The following is a 17,302-nucleotide window of genomic DNA, read 5'->3' as shown; positions in this document are numbered from 1 at the left end:
CCACAAAACATTCTTCCAATAGCCTTCTGGTTTGTCCACGTGATCTTTAGCAAACTGCAAACGAGCAGCAATGTTTTTTTTGGAGAGCAGTGGCTTTCTCCTTGTAACCCTGCCATGCACACCATTGTTGTTCAGTGTTCTCCGGATGGTAGACTCATGAACATGAACATTAGCCAATGAGAGAGAGGCCTTCAGTTGCTTAGAAGTTACCCTAGGGTCTTTTATGACCTCGCCGACTATTACACGCCTTGCTCTTGGAGTGATCTTTGTTCGTCGACCACTCCTGAGGAGGGTAACAATGGTCTTGAATTTACTCCATTTGTACACAATCTGTCTGACTGCAAATTAGTGGAGTCCAAACTCTTTAGAGATGGTTTTGTAACCTTTTCCAGCCCGATGAGCACCAACAACTCTTTTTCTGAGGTCCTCAGAAATCTCCTTTGTTCGTGCCATGATACACTTCCACAAACGTGTGTTCTTTAAATAACACAGGGTGCCCACTCACACCTGAGTGTCACCCCATTGATTGAAAACACCTGACTTGAATTTCACTTCAAACTAACTGCTAATCCTAGAGGTTCACATACTTTTGCCACTCACAAATATGTAATATTCTATCATTTTCCTCAATAAATAAATGACCAAGTATAATATTTTTGTCTCATTTGTTTAACTGGTTTCTCTTTATCTACTTTTAGGACTTGAGAGAAAATCTGATGATGTTTTAGGTCATACTTATGCAGAAACATAAAAAATTCTAAAGGGTTCACAAACTTTCAAGCACAACTGTATTTAATATAAGCAGAAGGCATTTTGCTTCCAGATGGAAGACAGGAAAGACAGAATTGCTAAGCATATATAAGCAATCAAATATCAAATATGAATAAAGGAACATGAAAAAGCAGTGCTTATCGAATTTGTTAGGCTCAAGAAAATCAAGAGAGACAAATTTAGAAATAGAAGTGTACATGGAGAAAAAATAATAGATTGATAGGAATTTATTTGTCCCATGGGGAAAATGTAGTTTTTTTTTTTTTACAGAAGCTCAATAAATAAACAATATAAGAAACAACAGCCCCTCAGATACACACCAGGATTACTAAAAAGAAATAAAGCCTTTTGACTTGGCAGTCACACTCCCAGGCATATTGCTGTTGGTATAAAGGAGCACCCATATTGTTTCTTGACACACTTCTGCTGAATAATCCGTTGTCTAAAACTCCTCAGAGTTAGTGTGTCAGAGAAAGGAGGTGCAGCATTGTTCATAATGGCACTATATATATATATCTATATATATATATCTATATATATATATATATATACACACACAGTGGAACCTTGGATTGCGAGTAACTTGGTCTTTGACATGATGAACGAGAGAGGTCTTGCAATACGAGTAGTATGCATACGCTTTGTCTGCCGAGCCTCACGTGATCACAACTTCTCTCTCTTACTCACTCACTGTGGGATTGTGGCTCACTCATATAGTCAACATCTGTACTAGCATATACTGCTAAGCGTGTGTGCGAAAATGGCCCCCATGAAGAAAAAGGTTGAAAAGGAAGGTGGTAAGAAGAATGAGAGGATTATGGTGGAAGTTAAGAAGGAAATCATTGAGAAGGACAAATGAGGTATGTGAGTGGCCAACATTGAAAGATTTTATAACAAGTCTACGTCGACAATTTGCACAATATTAAAGAAGAGAGAAGAAATAAGGGGGCTAGATGCAGCAAAAGAAGTCATGAGAGTATCAAAGCAACAGCCACGTGTTCTGAAAGATGTAGAAAAGTTGCTTCTCGTGTGATTCCATGAGTTGTAGTGACAGTCATCCTACACAATAATCCTCCTCCTCTCCCCTCTCTCTCTTCTCCCTCACACCAGCTGTGATTCTTTTCAAAGGTAAAGTGCAGGTTATTTTGTTTTATGTAGTTTTACTTCATATTTTGTATTAATCATTTTTATATAAATATTTGTGGGTTGTGAAACGAATTATCTGAGTTTCCATTATTTCTTATGGGGAAATACGCTTTGATATACGAGTGCTTTGGATTACAAGCATGTTTCCGGAACGAATTATGCTCGCAATCCAAGGTTCCACTGTATATATAAAATGCTTGTCTGGGGCGACTAGAAATTCTAAACTGCATCTACATGACTGTAAAAGTGAATGGGCCCTGTGAGGAATCTGGGGACACCATCCATTCTGAATAGGATTACATGACCTGGAAACTGTCCCAGTAAGTTATGCAAGTTACAGTAAGCCTTTAGCCACTGCAACTTCAATCATTACAATTGTTTAAACTTCAGTTGCACAGAATATTATAGAGTTCCAGTGCATTACCAATACAATACACTGCCTATTGAAAAATACCTGCAGAATAATACACACTCCAAAAATACATGGAAGTCTAACAGGTTACAGGAGCTTTTAACTTCTATGAAACTCTTTGTCAACAGGTCAAAATTTCAAAGCCCAACAAAAGAAAATTGAAGAATTCTTGTACAGGTGAAGAGAAACAGTCCGGACAAAATTCAGTAATATTTAACGGCCATCTTTCATTTGCTCTTACTGAAGACATTAAACCATATATAATTAAACATATCAATCTTTTTCACACAGTTTTATCATCCACTAAATTTGTGCAGGCTTGCTTTCTTTCTTCTTCTTTCGACCGCTCCCGTTAGGGGTTGCCACAGCGGAATCCATTACATTTGTGCAGGATAAATAACTAAGGCTTTAAATGGATGCATTCTGAAAACAGCCAGCTTCACCAATATTTCACATAGCACACAAACAGCTGGCTTCACAGCTTGTCATTTAAAATGCTTAAGGAAGAATAAGACATGATCAAAGAATACACTGTTGATAATTTTTAATTTGTTACTTAAGATGTGTAACATTAAAGTTCAACAGATAAAGCCAGCTTTACAGTATAAAATCCATACTTCACATGCAAATGACTTTAAAGAAGACTGCATTAATAGAATCAGAGTACATAATGTGTGATACAAGGTGAGCTACAGGAACTCCAGCATTTCAATGACAACCTGCTTATGAAGCACTTGCATTCAATCTCTGCCAATAAAAATCAACATTATCCTGTAATACAGAACTTTAGATATATAAGATCAAACAAAGTACTTAATTTTTAGATGTAGGACATTTACCTGTGCCCTACCCATACTTAGGTATACACTGTTCATCTGACTTTTTCATTAGTACCAAGTTACTACAAAGTTATTATTAAGTAAATCATTGTCACTAATCTATCAAAACTAAAAGGATTAAATCACATTTCTCTTTCTTTTAAAAATGTACATGTTAAAATATAATTTGTTTTCTTCATAATAGAAATGTATTCACACAATTTAGTTTGCGGTAATACATAAAAGCACATTGTGTGTATTTCAGGCCTTCAACCCAAGAAATCTTGCTGTGTTTAGTACATCATCCCTTGTCAGGTAACAGCCACAAAGCTGGCGCAGCCCTGTAAAGGACTCTCGTCCATGAAGCACTCTCCAGTTGTCAATGAACAGTACCTGGACGCAAAGACAAAAAATGCAGTACAAAATTGTTAAGAATCAGATTTGTTATAGGAAGATGTACCAAACTGTTTTATGAGGGTTAGTGTTAGGGAAGGCTGTAGATACCCAGCTGGTGAAGGGTAAAAATTTGTTTTTTTCCATACTCAGTTGCTATCTTGGGTCATTTGCACTGGAGGGGAGAGTCCTTGTGGTGTCTTAACCCCCAATATAATGGTAAGAAATTTAGATATGAAAAATAACACATTTACCTCTTTAAACACACAAAGGGAGGAAAGAAAGTTTTAAAGTTAGAGCAAAGACAAAATCTGCAGTCCCTGAATCTCTCTGCATGGACAGATAAATGTGCGCTCAACACTAAACAATATGTATTAATAAACAATAATGGTATTAATAAACAATTAAATTTCAGGTAACAGATTAAAGTCCTTTTACTAATGTCTTAACTCAGGAGGAACACATAGTCTCTGACCCTAAAAATGATTCCAAAATTTGACACCCACTGGTTTAAAGCCTTTTCATTCTAAGGCATTACTGAGTTGGTAATATAAAGAAAAATTTGGGGTGAAGTTTCACTGGCAGAAGGTAGAGGACATGATTGTAGGAAAGCAAATAAACCTGGGAAGTGAGAAAGGAGTGCTTTTGTGTAATACAGTGATCCCTCGCTATATCGCGCTTCGCCTTTCGCGGCTTCACTCTATCGCGGATTTTATATGTAAGCATATTTAAATATATATCGCGGATTTTTTGCTGGTTCGCGGATTTCTGCGGACAATGGGTCTTTTAAATTCTGGTACATGCTTCCTCAGTTGGTTTGCCCAGTTGATTTCATACAAGGGACGCTATTGGCAGATGGCTGAGAAGCTACCCAACTTACTTTTGTTTCTCTCTCTCTCTCTCTCGTGCTGACTTTTTCTGATCCTGACGTAGGGGGATAGAGCAGGGGGGCTGTTCGCACACCTAGACGATACGGACGCTCGTCTAAAAATGCTGAAAGATTATCTTCACGTTGGCTACCTTCTGTGCAGCTGCTTCGTGAAGCGACATGCTGCACGATGCTTCGCATACTTAAAAGCTCGAAGGGCACGTATTGATTTTTGACTGAAAAACAAACTCTGTCTCTGTCTCTCTCTCTCTCTCTGCTCCTGACAGAGGGGGTGTGAGCTGCCACCTTCAACAGCTTTGTGCCGCGGTGCTTCACATACTTAAAAGCTAAACAGCCCTATTGATTTGTTTGCTCCTTTGAAGAGGAAGATATGTTTGCATTCTTTTAACTGTGAGATTGAACTGTCATCTCTGTCTTGTCATGGAGCACAGTTTAAACTTTTGAAAAAGAGACAAATGTTTGTTTGCAGTGTTTGAATAACGTTCCTGTCTCTCTACAACCTCCTGTGTTTCTGCGCAAATCTGTGACCCAAGCATGACAATATAAAAATAACCATATAAACATATGGTTTCTACTTCGCAGATTTTCTTATTTCGCGGGTGGCTCTGGAACGCTACCCCCGCGATGGAGGAGGGATTACTGTAATTAATCCAAACTATCGATTTACATAAGGTGTTAGCATCAGAGTCATTAGTAAAAAGCAGTAATGATACTTGGCCTATATTTTTAGAACAAATTTGGACATGAGCATCAGTAGTCTTTGCGCCCTGGGAACCAAGTTACCTGAGCTATTCTATAACATTTCAGTAATTATTTACCGCTCCGATGCTGATCTTTCCAATCATAAAATAGGTCATTACGACAGCAAGAAGAATTCAAAATTAATTGCAGAATTACAGTATTTGGGGATTCCTCTAGAGTATCTCTTGCACGATTTGGCTCAAAAACTAATCAGCACATTGTCAGCTCATAACAGACTTAAGTTTCAAGTTTGTTATTTTTCCATCCAGCTGCTTTAGCTCTAGACTGTCTTCAAGAAACTATGACACACACACAGCCATCATCAAGATATTGATGTTTTCGGGATCAGGGGACCTTAAAATGTTGAGATCCATCGAAAACCGGAGATCATAATTTTTGATGAGTCTACTGTAAAGCTTTCGATCCTCCTCCATAGATGATAGGTTATGGTGGGGAAGGGCGCAAAGCAGAAAGTGCTGGGCTGACAGGAAAGAAAAGAAATGGCAATGATCCCGATGTCTGCATTGTTTTATGCTTGATTTTAATCGACTATTTACTGCTGGTATTAACCCACAAAGAACACTGAATTTTATTTATTTATTAAGAAACACTGACGTTTGTTTGAAATAAAAGCACGTTTGCACTTTGCACCTTACTCTTGCTGGTTGTGTGTAATTATTGTCCTGGCTCATCTAGGTACATGACTATCGATAGTTATGGGTTCAAGAGTGACAAGGATGCTGCAGCCAACCCAGATCATCAGCAGTATTGCAGTCTTTGGTGCTGGGTTTTCTGTTTTTTAATTAGTTTTCACTTTTTATTAATGAATCTGATTACTGGAGTGTGATTTGGACTTTGTTTGGTACCGATTGCATTTTAGGCAACTCATTTTGTGCTATTTTTGTTGTTTTGAGCCTTTCTGTATATCTTTTGCTAATACAGTAATCCCTCCTCCAACGTGGGGGTTGCGTTCCAGAGCCACCCGCGAAATAAGAAAATCCGCGAAGTAGAAACCATATGTTTATATGGTTATTTTTATATTGTCATACTTGGGTCACAGATTTGCGCAGAAACACAGGAGGTTGTAGAGAGACAGGAACATTATTCAAACACTGCAAACAAACATTTGTCTCTTTTTCAAAAGTTTAAACTGTGCTCCATGACAAGACAGAGATCACAGTTCCGTCTCACAATTAAAAGAATGCAAACATATTTTCCTCTTCAAAGGAGTGCGCGTCAGGAGCAGAGTCTGTCAGAAAGACAGAGAAAGCAAACAAATCAATAGGGCTGTTTGCTTTTAAGTATGCGAAGCACCGCGGCACAAAGCTGTTGAAGGCGGCAGCTCACACCCCCTCCGTCAGGAGCAGGAAGAGAGAGAGAGAGACAGAGTTTGTTTTTCAAACAAAAATCAATACGTGCCCTTCGAGCTTTTAAGTATGCGAAGCACCGTGCAGCATGTCGTTTCAGGAAGCAGCTGCACAAAAGATAGCAACGTGAAGATAATCTTTCAGCATTTTTAGACGAGCGTCCTTATCGTCTAGGTCAGGGGTCGGCAACCCACGGCTCTGGAGCCACATGCGGCTCTTCAGCCTCCTTGCAGTGGCTCCCTTTGGCCTTGACAAAAAAATAAAAACCATGAAAATGAATAATGGCAATTTCTTAATTTAACTTGTATTTATATATATATATATATATATATATATGTTTATTTACTACTACTACTGTTATACATTTTAACATCTAATTTAGAGAGTTTAATTCTGCGTGGACAGAAGCATTTGCCTTCACCGCCAACGACGCTGGCTTACCGGTGTGCTTAATATGTGGCGATAAATTATCGAACATCAAAAAATGTAATGTTGAAAGACATTTTCAAAACAAGCTCTCAGCATTCACTGAAAAATACCCAAGTGAAGATAAGCGAAAGAGAGCAATTTCGGAACTGCAACGGAAAGCTGAACAGAGCAAACATACTTTCAAAAAGTGGATCACTTCTACACTGTCAACTACAGCTGCTAGTTTTGTGGCAGCTCAAGAGATCGTAAGGAGGGGTAAGCCGTTCACAGACGGAGAATACATGAAAGAATCGTTCATAAAAATATCAGAGCATCTATTCTCCGACTTTAAAAACAAACAGGAAATTGTTCAGAAAATGCAAGCTGCATGTAGAGAAAGATTCAGTGAGTTCAGAAAGGAAAAACACACACTCTCTCCTTCCCTGTCATACCCCTGGACATCGACCCATCCCTGCTGAACACATCCGCATTCACAGGAGTAAGCCCGATCTAGAAACTGAACTGGACGACATAGCAGATAAAGATTAATGGGTGTCCAAGTTCAAATGCCTGACAGCGGATCTTGAAGAAGTCACCCGTCAGAAGGCTACTCTCGCTAAAGAGCACAAATGGAGTGATATTGAAAACCTCCCCAAAACCCGACAAATTTGTTTTCGACACATGGAGTGCCATTCCCGAAACGTATATGAACATGAAAAAATATGCATTTGGAGTCCTGTCCATCTTTGGCTCAACATACTTAAGTGAGCAAGTTTTCTCAAGCATGAACTTCATAAAGTCCAAATATCGCTCCCGCCTCACACATGAGAGCCTGCAGTCCTGTGTGAAGGTCAAAGTCACATTGTACAGCCCCGACATAGAGATGATCAGCAGCGAACTTCAGAAACAGAAGTCACTTTAAACAGGTGACAACAATAGCATTTAATAGGCTATTATTTTTCAGAAAAACAAAACACATTCATTTCGGACCCGGAGCTGATGTAGGTTTTTTTGTATGTTCAGGTGTTTCAGTTGATTCAGCACACTGAAATGGAATTTGATGTTTACTTTTTTAAAACTGCTAAGCTACAGCTAAATGTTTTATTTATATTAAAGTGGGCTAGTTTTTATTTTAATTTTACACAGGTATAGGAAGGACCCAAATAGGCCTGCATAGTTCAGTTTAATTTATTTCAAAGTAGCCCTACACATGCACACTGCACTTCTGTTTGTTGTATTCCGTGGTTGTAACATGTAAAATCTAAAAAAAGATTAAAACTTTTAAAAGTTTATAAGCTGTGTTATGTTTTGCGGCTCAAGACTATTTTTCTTTGGGGGGGGGGCAAAATGGCTCTTTTGATAGTGAAGGTTGCAGACCCCTGGTCTAGGTGTACGAACAGCCCCCCTGCTCAATCCCCCTACGTCAGAATCAGAGAAAGTCAGCGCAAGAGAGACAGAAAAGTAAGCCGGGTAGCTTCTCAGCCATCTGCCAATAGCGTCCCTTGTATGAAATCAAATGGGCAAACCAACTGAGGAAGCAGGTACCAGAAATTAAAAGACCCATTGTCCGCAGAAATCCGCGAACCAGCAAAAAATCTGCGATATATATTTAAATATGCTTACATATAAAATCCGCGATGGAGTGAAGCCGCGAAAGGCGAAGCGCGATATAGCGAGGGATTACTGTACATCATTCATTTATAAAGATACTTTGTTTGCCCTTTAAATACAAATCAAAGGTTAACAGTCAATCATTTCCTTGTGAGGCTTTCCCTTAATTGTAAGACTATTATAGTTGTTTTTGCCAGCATTGCATTTTTTGGGGCTGTTCCAGCTAAAGCTAGCAGGTGACTTAGGGGACTGAATAAAGTCACGTTTGCCTATGTTAGGTAGACCAGGCAGTTTTCTGGCTTTCTCACTGGCTTCTTTTGGAGGCATCACCTACTTTGGAAACTCCATTCATAAAATTATATTAGGATGTTGGAATGCAAAGTTATTTAAATGCCTATCTTTAAAATTTCTACTTCCTGCTTCACAAATAACATACATTAGCTGTGCTCAGAGGTGGACTTAGCCATTAGGCAATGGTAGGCAAGTGCCTAGGGCCCCATGGAAAAATACATTTATAATTTTTTTTTTAGATTTATACCAAAATTTGAAACACACCAAACTTTCTACTGCAGCTGTTATTTTTAACATGGACTCCCCAGCTTAGTCCAGGCTACAATGGACTATTCCATATAACTGCCACACTACTGTGTAGTTGGAAGTGTAGCCTGAAAGAGTATTGCAAAATAGCTAAGAGAAGAAGCTTGTAGCACAGCAGGGTCGATTATGTACCAGTATCTACTACAAAACACAAGTTAATGACTAAAAAATGAAACAAACTTACCCAAATGGGGGCAGAAAAACAAAAAAGTAAGAAAGAAAAAAGTTTGTTGCAAAGCTCCCAAAAGTAATTTATTTTTTCTTGAAATAACCTACAGCTTGATCATAAGTAATTTCTTTAGAGTCCTTTGTAAAATTTTGCAATAAACACAACAGCCAAACAGAATAAATGTTCTGCCACTGTCAGAGTATTAAACACCCAACACCACGTCATACACTTGTCATGCTAATGATGAAAACACCATCACTTATAATCAGGGTTGGGCAATTTATGGCCTGTGGGCTACTTGTAGAAGTATCTTAATATTTATCCCTTATGAGGTGCTCTTAATAAAATGATGATGCAGTTTGTTGGAATAAACATAATAAGTTCTGAAGTGGTGTCATCCAAAGAAACCAATATTTTACCACAGGAACAGGGATAGTCCGCATAAGGATAAATGTCAATTATTTTTAGCTGGTTGCTTGTCTTTGTCTTGTATGCTCATTTTTAAATATTATGAGTCTGCTCATAGATTTTGTTGGCAGCAGCATCTTCGGGCGTCACTCCAGCTCTGTGCATGAAGCAGCACAAAGAGTGGTGTTTATAAATGTGAAAGATGTAGGTTAAAAGCAAATCTATACAAACGGATTATTTCTGTACTTGCCAGAGAGCTCAGATTGGCATCCTTTACTGTGAATTTGAATTTTGATTTCAGATTTTGAGTGCTGCAAGAAAAAATTTCCAATTTTTTCATCTCCTTTTGCTATTAATGTGAACAATGTGACAAACATTTTGCAGCTGGAAGTAACTGCACCCTGGGACACAGAGCAAATTCAAAATAAATTTACCAAATTTCCTTTCATGATTTCTACAGTGTGCACATTGCTTAGGATTTTTTTTTCCAAAGCTATGCAAATCTACTCACATGGAATTATTATGTGGCATCAATTTCAACTATAAGCAGGTCTTTTAAGAAATTAAATTACTAAAAGCATGTATAGAAGCATACTAACAGATACCCATCTTTGCAATAAATACATTTGATAGTAACCATTTATGCTATTCGCTTCATGTTCATCACTAGAACCACGGCATAAAATTACTGCTACTGATTAGTGTTTGTGATTGCTTTTATAACATCTATTTTTAAAGTTGCTGTCTGAGTTTAACACATATGCTAATTTGTCCAAGTTCATAGGCACACCTTGATTTATCCACTGAATAAGTCATTATTAATAATTTAGCCTGCTTCCAAAAAAATTTGCCCACCCCTGGCTTTAGACTAAGAAGTATGATTAGTGGGATTTATGAGCACCCCATTCCTATTTTTGTTTTAGGCCCACACATCATTAAATCTGCTCCTGTTGTGTTGGGTCTTTTTATTTTCCATCTTATACAATATATTACTCATTCACAAGGTCCAGGAGTATCGGCTACCATGTAAAACTGAACTTTGGACAAGATGTCAGTTTATTACAGAACACACACACCTGAAGTCAATTTAGCATACCAGTTAGCCTACCATGACTGTATATAGGGAATGGAAAGAGATCACTATAATAAATTACAGCACAAAAACTAAAAAAAAAAAAGAATTATTAAAGGGCTGCAATCAGTAAACAGATGGAATAGCTTGTAAGCTTTAATAAATGTTAGAGTTTTTTTTTTTTAACTGTAGCTGTGTATTCCTGGTTATTTTACTCATAGAAAACTGGTTTAAAAAGAAGCAATCTCTCCAGTGCAGAGGACTTTGGTTGTGTACATAGTATATATTCTGAAAGAATTAAATGAAATGAAGAAGGACCATTGGGAAATAAACTTGGTTTTCACCCACCTAGACTACTCCAAAGAGGAGTTGAAGAGTGAAATAGCACATTCATAAAGAACTCAGGTAGTAGTTTACACCAGTTAGCTTAGCAAGATTTAGCAGTATGCATAAAGCAGGGGTAGGCAACGTCGGTCCTGGAGTGCCACAGTATGTGCAGGTTTTTGTTCCAACCCAGTTCCTTAACGAGAACTCAATTATTGCTGATGAAGCACATATTGCTTAAGTGACATTTTAATGCTTCATTTTAGTGGTCTCGCTTGTTAAGGTTCTCCAACCTTAATTGCTTATTTCAATCTTAAACTGCTGCATTCAGTGTTTTAATTGCTCCTTATTAGCAATAAGATGTAAAACAGGGGTAGGCAATGTCGGTCCTGGTGAGCCGCAGTGGCTACAGGTTTTCATTCAACCCAATTGCTTAATTAGAAACCAATCATTGCCAATCTCAGACCTTATTTAATTTTATGGCTTGTTAGTCTGTGCAATGTAAGGCTTTTATATCGTAGATTTTTTTCCTTTCCAAGGATATCATCCAAATGATTTGAAGCTTAAAACAGATCATTTTCAGTCTGTCACATTTTTCTATTAAGTGTTTTATTAAATCAAACCGTGCATGATGAACACACACAGATATAATTGGAAAAAAGCTAGCTGGAGAACTGCTGGCTGCTTTGTCTTTTACATCTTATTGCTAATAAGGAGCAATTAAAACACTGAATGCAGCAGTTTAAGATTGAAATAAGCAATTAAGGTTGGAGAACCTTAACAAGCGAGACCACTAAAATGAAGCATTAAAATGTCACTTAAGCAATATGTGCTTCATCAGCAATAATTGAGTTCTCGTTAAGGAACTGGGTTGGAACGAAAACCTGCACATACTGTGGCACTCCAGGACCGACGTTGCCTACCCCTGGCATAAAGTAAGATACTGTAATGTGTCAGCCATGGCTGGCTGTGTACCAAGAGCAGTAATTTACATACAAGTTTTTCAGATTCAGAGGAGGAGTGTCAGTTAATGTGCCAAAGCCTAAGGGGAATGCAGATTAAGGAAGCTCTAAGCTACAGGGTGCAGAGCCTTTAATATTCAAAACATCCAGTCAAGTAGAGTCAAGAAATGGCAGGCGGATTTCAGCAAATTCTGGTGATGAAAGGTCTAAGAGGAAGGCACCTTCTCCCAGAAAGCCTAGAAGGACCTGAAACTGAAGCAGTGTTTGGCTGTACATGAGTGTATGGTTACGGAGGTCCGAAATGTAGGAGCATCTCTGAAAGGCAAACCTCACAAAGAGGTTGTGTAGAGTCCTGATGGAAAGTCATAAGATGCACAAGGTGACCCTGCTAATATTAAAAGACAGTATTTTTCCAAGGCTGGAACATCAGAAGGGTTGAAACAATGACAGTATAACGTAGGACCACAACACTACAGCACAAGTAAGATAGCATCTACAAGGGCCACCAGAAAAATGAATGTGGGTAATAATGTACTTTTGAGCCACAAGACGGGATTTAGAGAATGTTGTCTTTCTCTGCAATAACAGATGGAGAGCATATACAGGTGCTGGTCATAAAATTAGAATATCATGACAAAGTTGATTTATTTCAGTAATTCCATTCAAAAACTGAAACTTGTATATTAGATTCATTCATTACATATAGCCTGATGTATTTCAAATGTTTATTTCTTTTAATGTTGATGATTATAACTGACAACTAATGAAAGTCCCAAATTCAGTGTCTCGGAAAATTAGAATATCAATTAAGACCAATGCAAAAAAAGGATTTTTAGAAATGTTGGCCAACTGAAAGGTATGAACATGAAAAGTATGAACATGTACAGCACTCAATATTTAGTTGGGGCTCCTTTGGCCTGGATTACTGCAGCAATGCGGCGTGGCATGGAGTCGATCAGTCTGTGGCACTGCTCAGGTGTTATGAGAGCCCATGTTGCTCTGATAGTGGCCTTCAGCTCTTCTGAATAGTTGGGTCTGGCGTATTGCATCTTCCTCTTCACAATACCCCATAGATTTTCTATGGGGTTAAGGTCAGGCGAGTTTGCTGGCCAATCAAGAACAGGGATACCATGGTCCTTAAACCAGGTACTGGTAGCTTTGGCACTGTGTGCAGGTGCCAGGTCCTGTTGGAAAATGAAATCTGCATCTCCATAAAGTTCGTCAGCAACAGGAAGCATGAAGTGCTCTAAAACTTCCTGGTAGACGGCTGCGTTGACCTTGGACCAACACCACCAGATGACATGGCACCCCAAACCATCACTGACTGTGGAAACTTTACACTGGACCTCAAGCAACATGGATTCTGTGCCTCTCCTCTCTTCCTCCAGACTCTGGGACATTGATTTCCAAAGGAAATGCAAAATTTACTTTCATCAGAGAACATAACTTTGGACCACTCAGCAGCAGTCCAAAGGCGAGACGCTTCTGACGCTGTCTCTTGTTCAAGAATGGCTTGGCACAAGGAATGCGACAGCTGAAACCCATGTCTTGCATACGTCTGTGCGTAGTGGTTCTTGAAGCACTGACTCCAGCTGCAGTCCACTCTTTGTGAATCTCCCCCACATTTTTGAATGGGTTTTGTTTCACAATCCTCTCCAGGGTGCGGTTATCCCTATTGCTTGCACACTTTTTTCTACCACATCTTGTCCTTCCCTTCGCCTCTCTATTAATGTGCTTGGACACAGAGCTCTGTCAACAGCCAGCCTCTTTAGCAATGACCTTTTGTGTCTTGCCCTCCTTGTGCAAGGTGTCAATGGTCGTCTTTTGGACAACTGTCAAGTCAGCAGTCTTCCCCATGATTGTGTAGCCTACAGAACTAGACCGAGAGACCGTTTAACTCAAAACACCTGCAAAAGCCTTTAATTAGCTGATTAGAGTGTGGCACCAGGTGTCTTCAATATTGAACCTTTTCACAATATTCTAATTTTCTGAGATACTGAATTTGGGACTTTCATTAGTTGTCAGTTATAATCATCAAAATTAAAAGAAATAAACATTTGATTAAACATCAGTCTGTGTGTAATGAATGAATCTAATATGCAAGTTTCACTTTTTGAATGGAATTACTGAAATAAATCAACATTGTCATGATATTCTAATTTTATGACCAGCACCTGTATAACAAACATTATTGTGGATGTGTATGTGTGTATTAGGGTGAAAAAAATTATACTTTTTACAATTTGTTAAGTAAAACACATGAAATTTAATTTGTGTGGATATTAGGATTATTTAGAAAAGATGCAACTTTTAAATTAATAAACGGTGTAAACAAGACTGTATTGTAAAAGCTCTTAAAGGAAAGCTAGCATTGTTTTTGATAGTGTATTTAAACAGTTTAACAGGCAAGTGCAGACCTGGGCATTGTACAGGCCATGTTTTGTTCGGACTGTCCCGTGAGAGATCAGACAAATCACATACCAAGCTAGAAAATAGACTAAAATTTTGTAAAGTGTGTGACTTTTTCCTGTTTACGCATATTGATGCTGACGGCAAGTACCTGCCTGGGCTTGTCAGCCTGCATCACAGTGAGATGTGACCATGCAGACACAGATAAGCAATAAAAAAAATGAAAAGTTGACATGGAAAGCAGATCATTGAACAAATCCTGGACTTCTAAGTGTTTTTTCACAGAGGTTAGAGGTTTGTTTGGTATTTAGAGAGCACATCACTGCATTCAAAGACTACAACTTGTCACTCAGAGATGACATGCAGCAAAAAATACAGAAACTTATCTCAAGAGAAAAAGGTGAGGACTGCAGAAGAATTGTTTGCTAAATTGCGAAAGCAGCAAGAACTCTTTACCTAGCTTCAAACAGCAAAATAAAGAACAGTAAAAATCAGCTATATATCAGCTGACAAAATTACCAGAAGAAGCCAATCATTTTCTGATAGGGAATTTGTTAAAGAGTGACTACTGGAGCCAGTGGCAATCCTCTGACCAGAGAAGAAAGATGCACATGAACATTTGTTCCTCTTACATAGAACAGTTACAAAACGGGTTGAGGAAACCGAGGGGAATCTGGAACTACAGCTGAAGAGTATGGTGGGAACTGTCAACTTCTCACTGACCTTGGATGAGAGCTGAGATATTCATAACATGACTCAGCTGCTGATTTTCATGAAAGCAATAATGAAATACTTCGAAATGACAAGAGGAACCAGCTTCTATACAGTCAATGGAAGGGTCGACAACTGGTAATTATTTATTTGCAGAAGTCTGTACATGCATGCAAAAGTTAGGACTACAGTAGGAAAAGTTAGTTGGTGTGACAAGTTATGGTTCTCCTAATTTGATAGGTAAACATTTTAAACTTTAAAAAAGGATGCAGGATGACAGAATAACTTAGTCAAAAAAAATCATATTTGTACATTGTATTATTCACAAAGAAGTGCTATGTAAATCAGTGTAGAAAACTAATCCATTGGGATTAATAAAGTATCTATCTATCTATCTATCTATCTAATCATGTGGTTGATGTTGTAACAAATGCCGTAATTTTCATCACGGCTGGGGCATTAAATCACAGTTTATTACACTGCTGGAGGAGTATGAGACTGATTACAATAATCTGAGCTACCACACAACTGTCAGGTGGTTCATTCTGGGCAAAGCGCTCAAACAGGTCTGGGATCTGAAATCAGAGATTCAAAAGATTTGTCAAATGAAAGGAAACCAATCCCTTAACTAAGCTGCACTGAGTGGTTATTCGATTTAGCATTTGCTGTTGATGTGAACGCAGTCATGAATGAACCAATATAAAACTGCAAGGCAATGTTCTCCTTGCACATGATATGCATAGCCTATGGAAGGCCTTCATGAGGAAGATGCTGTTTCTCTCTCTCAACAAATAGAGAGGGATACATTGACACACCTACCCACACTGAAAGAGAGAAATCTATCTGATGATCAGCTTAACAGATATGCAGCTATGTTCCAGGAACTGCATGGTGAGTTTTCTAGGCAATTTGAAGACTTTAAATCACTGGAAACTGAAATGTTCATCATCTCCTCTCCTTTCACATGTGTTGTGGACATTGCCCCCAGTGAGGCACAACTTCAACTTATAGACTTGCAGTCTGATGCATTGCTGGCAGAACACTTCAAGTCAGTGGCATTACTGACATTCTACAATTCTCTCAAAAAGAAGAATTTCCCATGCTTAAAGAGACTAGCTCAGAGAATGCTTGTCATCTTTGGATCAACATTATGTAAACAGACATTCTCAGTAATGAAATTCAACAAATCTAGGCACAGATCTTTTCTGAGTGATGACCATCTGTCTGCTATGCTGCAAACACAATATCAGAAATTACACCTGACTTAAGTGCACTGGTTGAAGCTCATCAAAGACTTAAATGTTACTGCTAAGTTGCACAGGGTACAGAGACAGCAAAACACATTATCAGTAACTAATGCAGTAAAATGTATTTTTTATTTTGTTTTACAGTATCAGAAATTCTAGATTGTGTCAGAAAGCTTGCTATAGTGTGGATATGTTCCATGGTTCTATAAATAAAACAAAATATGTGAATTTCTGGTTTATATTAACGTTTTTCTAATCAACAGTTGAATTAGATGGATAGAATGTGTAGCTTCTATGACAAATAACAAGACCAGGTGGATTTGCAATGCTATACTGCTCCCAATGTGTGTGGTCCAGGGACTGATTCTGCATTGCACCCTAAGTTTGATGTAATAGGTTTTAGCACTCCTATTGTAGCAATCCTACTAAGGATGAAGGGTTACAAAATGGATGGCTGGATTAATAACTGTCTGCATATCATCCAACTGCTTTAACTACTTTGAGTAGACAATACTTTAAAACCATATCTGAATCATTTGTAATCATCAGTATCTTATATTTATTTAATGTAATCATCAGTATCTTATATTTATTAAAAACATAAGATCCCAGATCTAAGCATCACAGTGCAAACCACATACTAGCTTGGCAGACCCTGTCTCACATAGCATTCAACACTTTAGAAATTTTAATCCTGTAACTGAGCAGGAAGTCTTAACTTTAATTTCTAAAATGAAACCCACTACTTGTTCCCTAGATCCAGTGCCAACAAAACTAGCAAAAAGTGCAATGGATGTTCTTGCATCACCTATTCTTAACATTATTAATAGTTCATTATTGCATGGCA

The 17,302-nt window shown here is 38.2% G+C and overlaps 1 protein-coding gene across 2 annotated transcripts in view; it reads right to left on the bottom strand.

Annotated features, from left to right (window-relative positions):
• Positions 1-2,526: 2,526 nt before the first annotated feature.
• The window catches only part of tmlhe (trimethyllysine hydroxylase, epsilon), a 294,616-nt gene continuing 279,840 nt past the window's right edge, over positions 2,527-17,302 (bottom strand). For both annotated transcript variants that reach the window (XM_051934393.1, XM_028815427.2), the window contains one exon: positions 2,527-3,540. In XM_051934393.1, the coding sequence (XP_051790353.1) occupies positions 3,409-3,540 (132 nt within the window). In that variant the 3' untranslated portion in view covers positions 2,527-3,408. The remainder of the gene's footprint in view (positions 3,541-17,302) is intronic.

The sequence above is a fragment of the Erpetoichthys calabaricus genome, chromosome 12 (assembly GCF_900747795.2).
Source record: "Erpetoichthys calabaricus chromosome 12, fErpCal1.3, whole genome shotgun sequence".
Taxonomy (NCBI): Eukaryota; Metazoa; Chordata; class Cladistia; order Polypteriformes; family Polypteridae; genus Erpetoichthys; species Erpetoichthys calabaricus.
The sequence above is the reverse complement of the archived record's forward strand: the minus strand, read 5'-3'. Positions and strand labels throughout refer to the sequence as shown.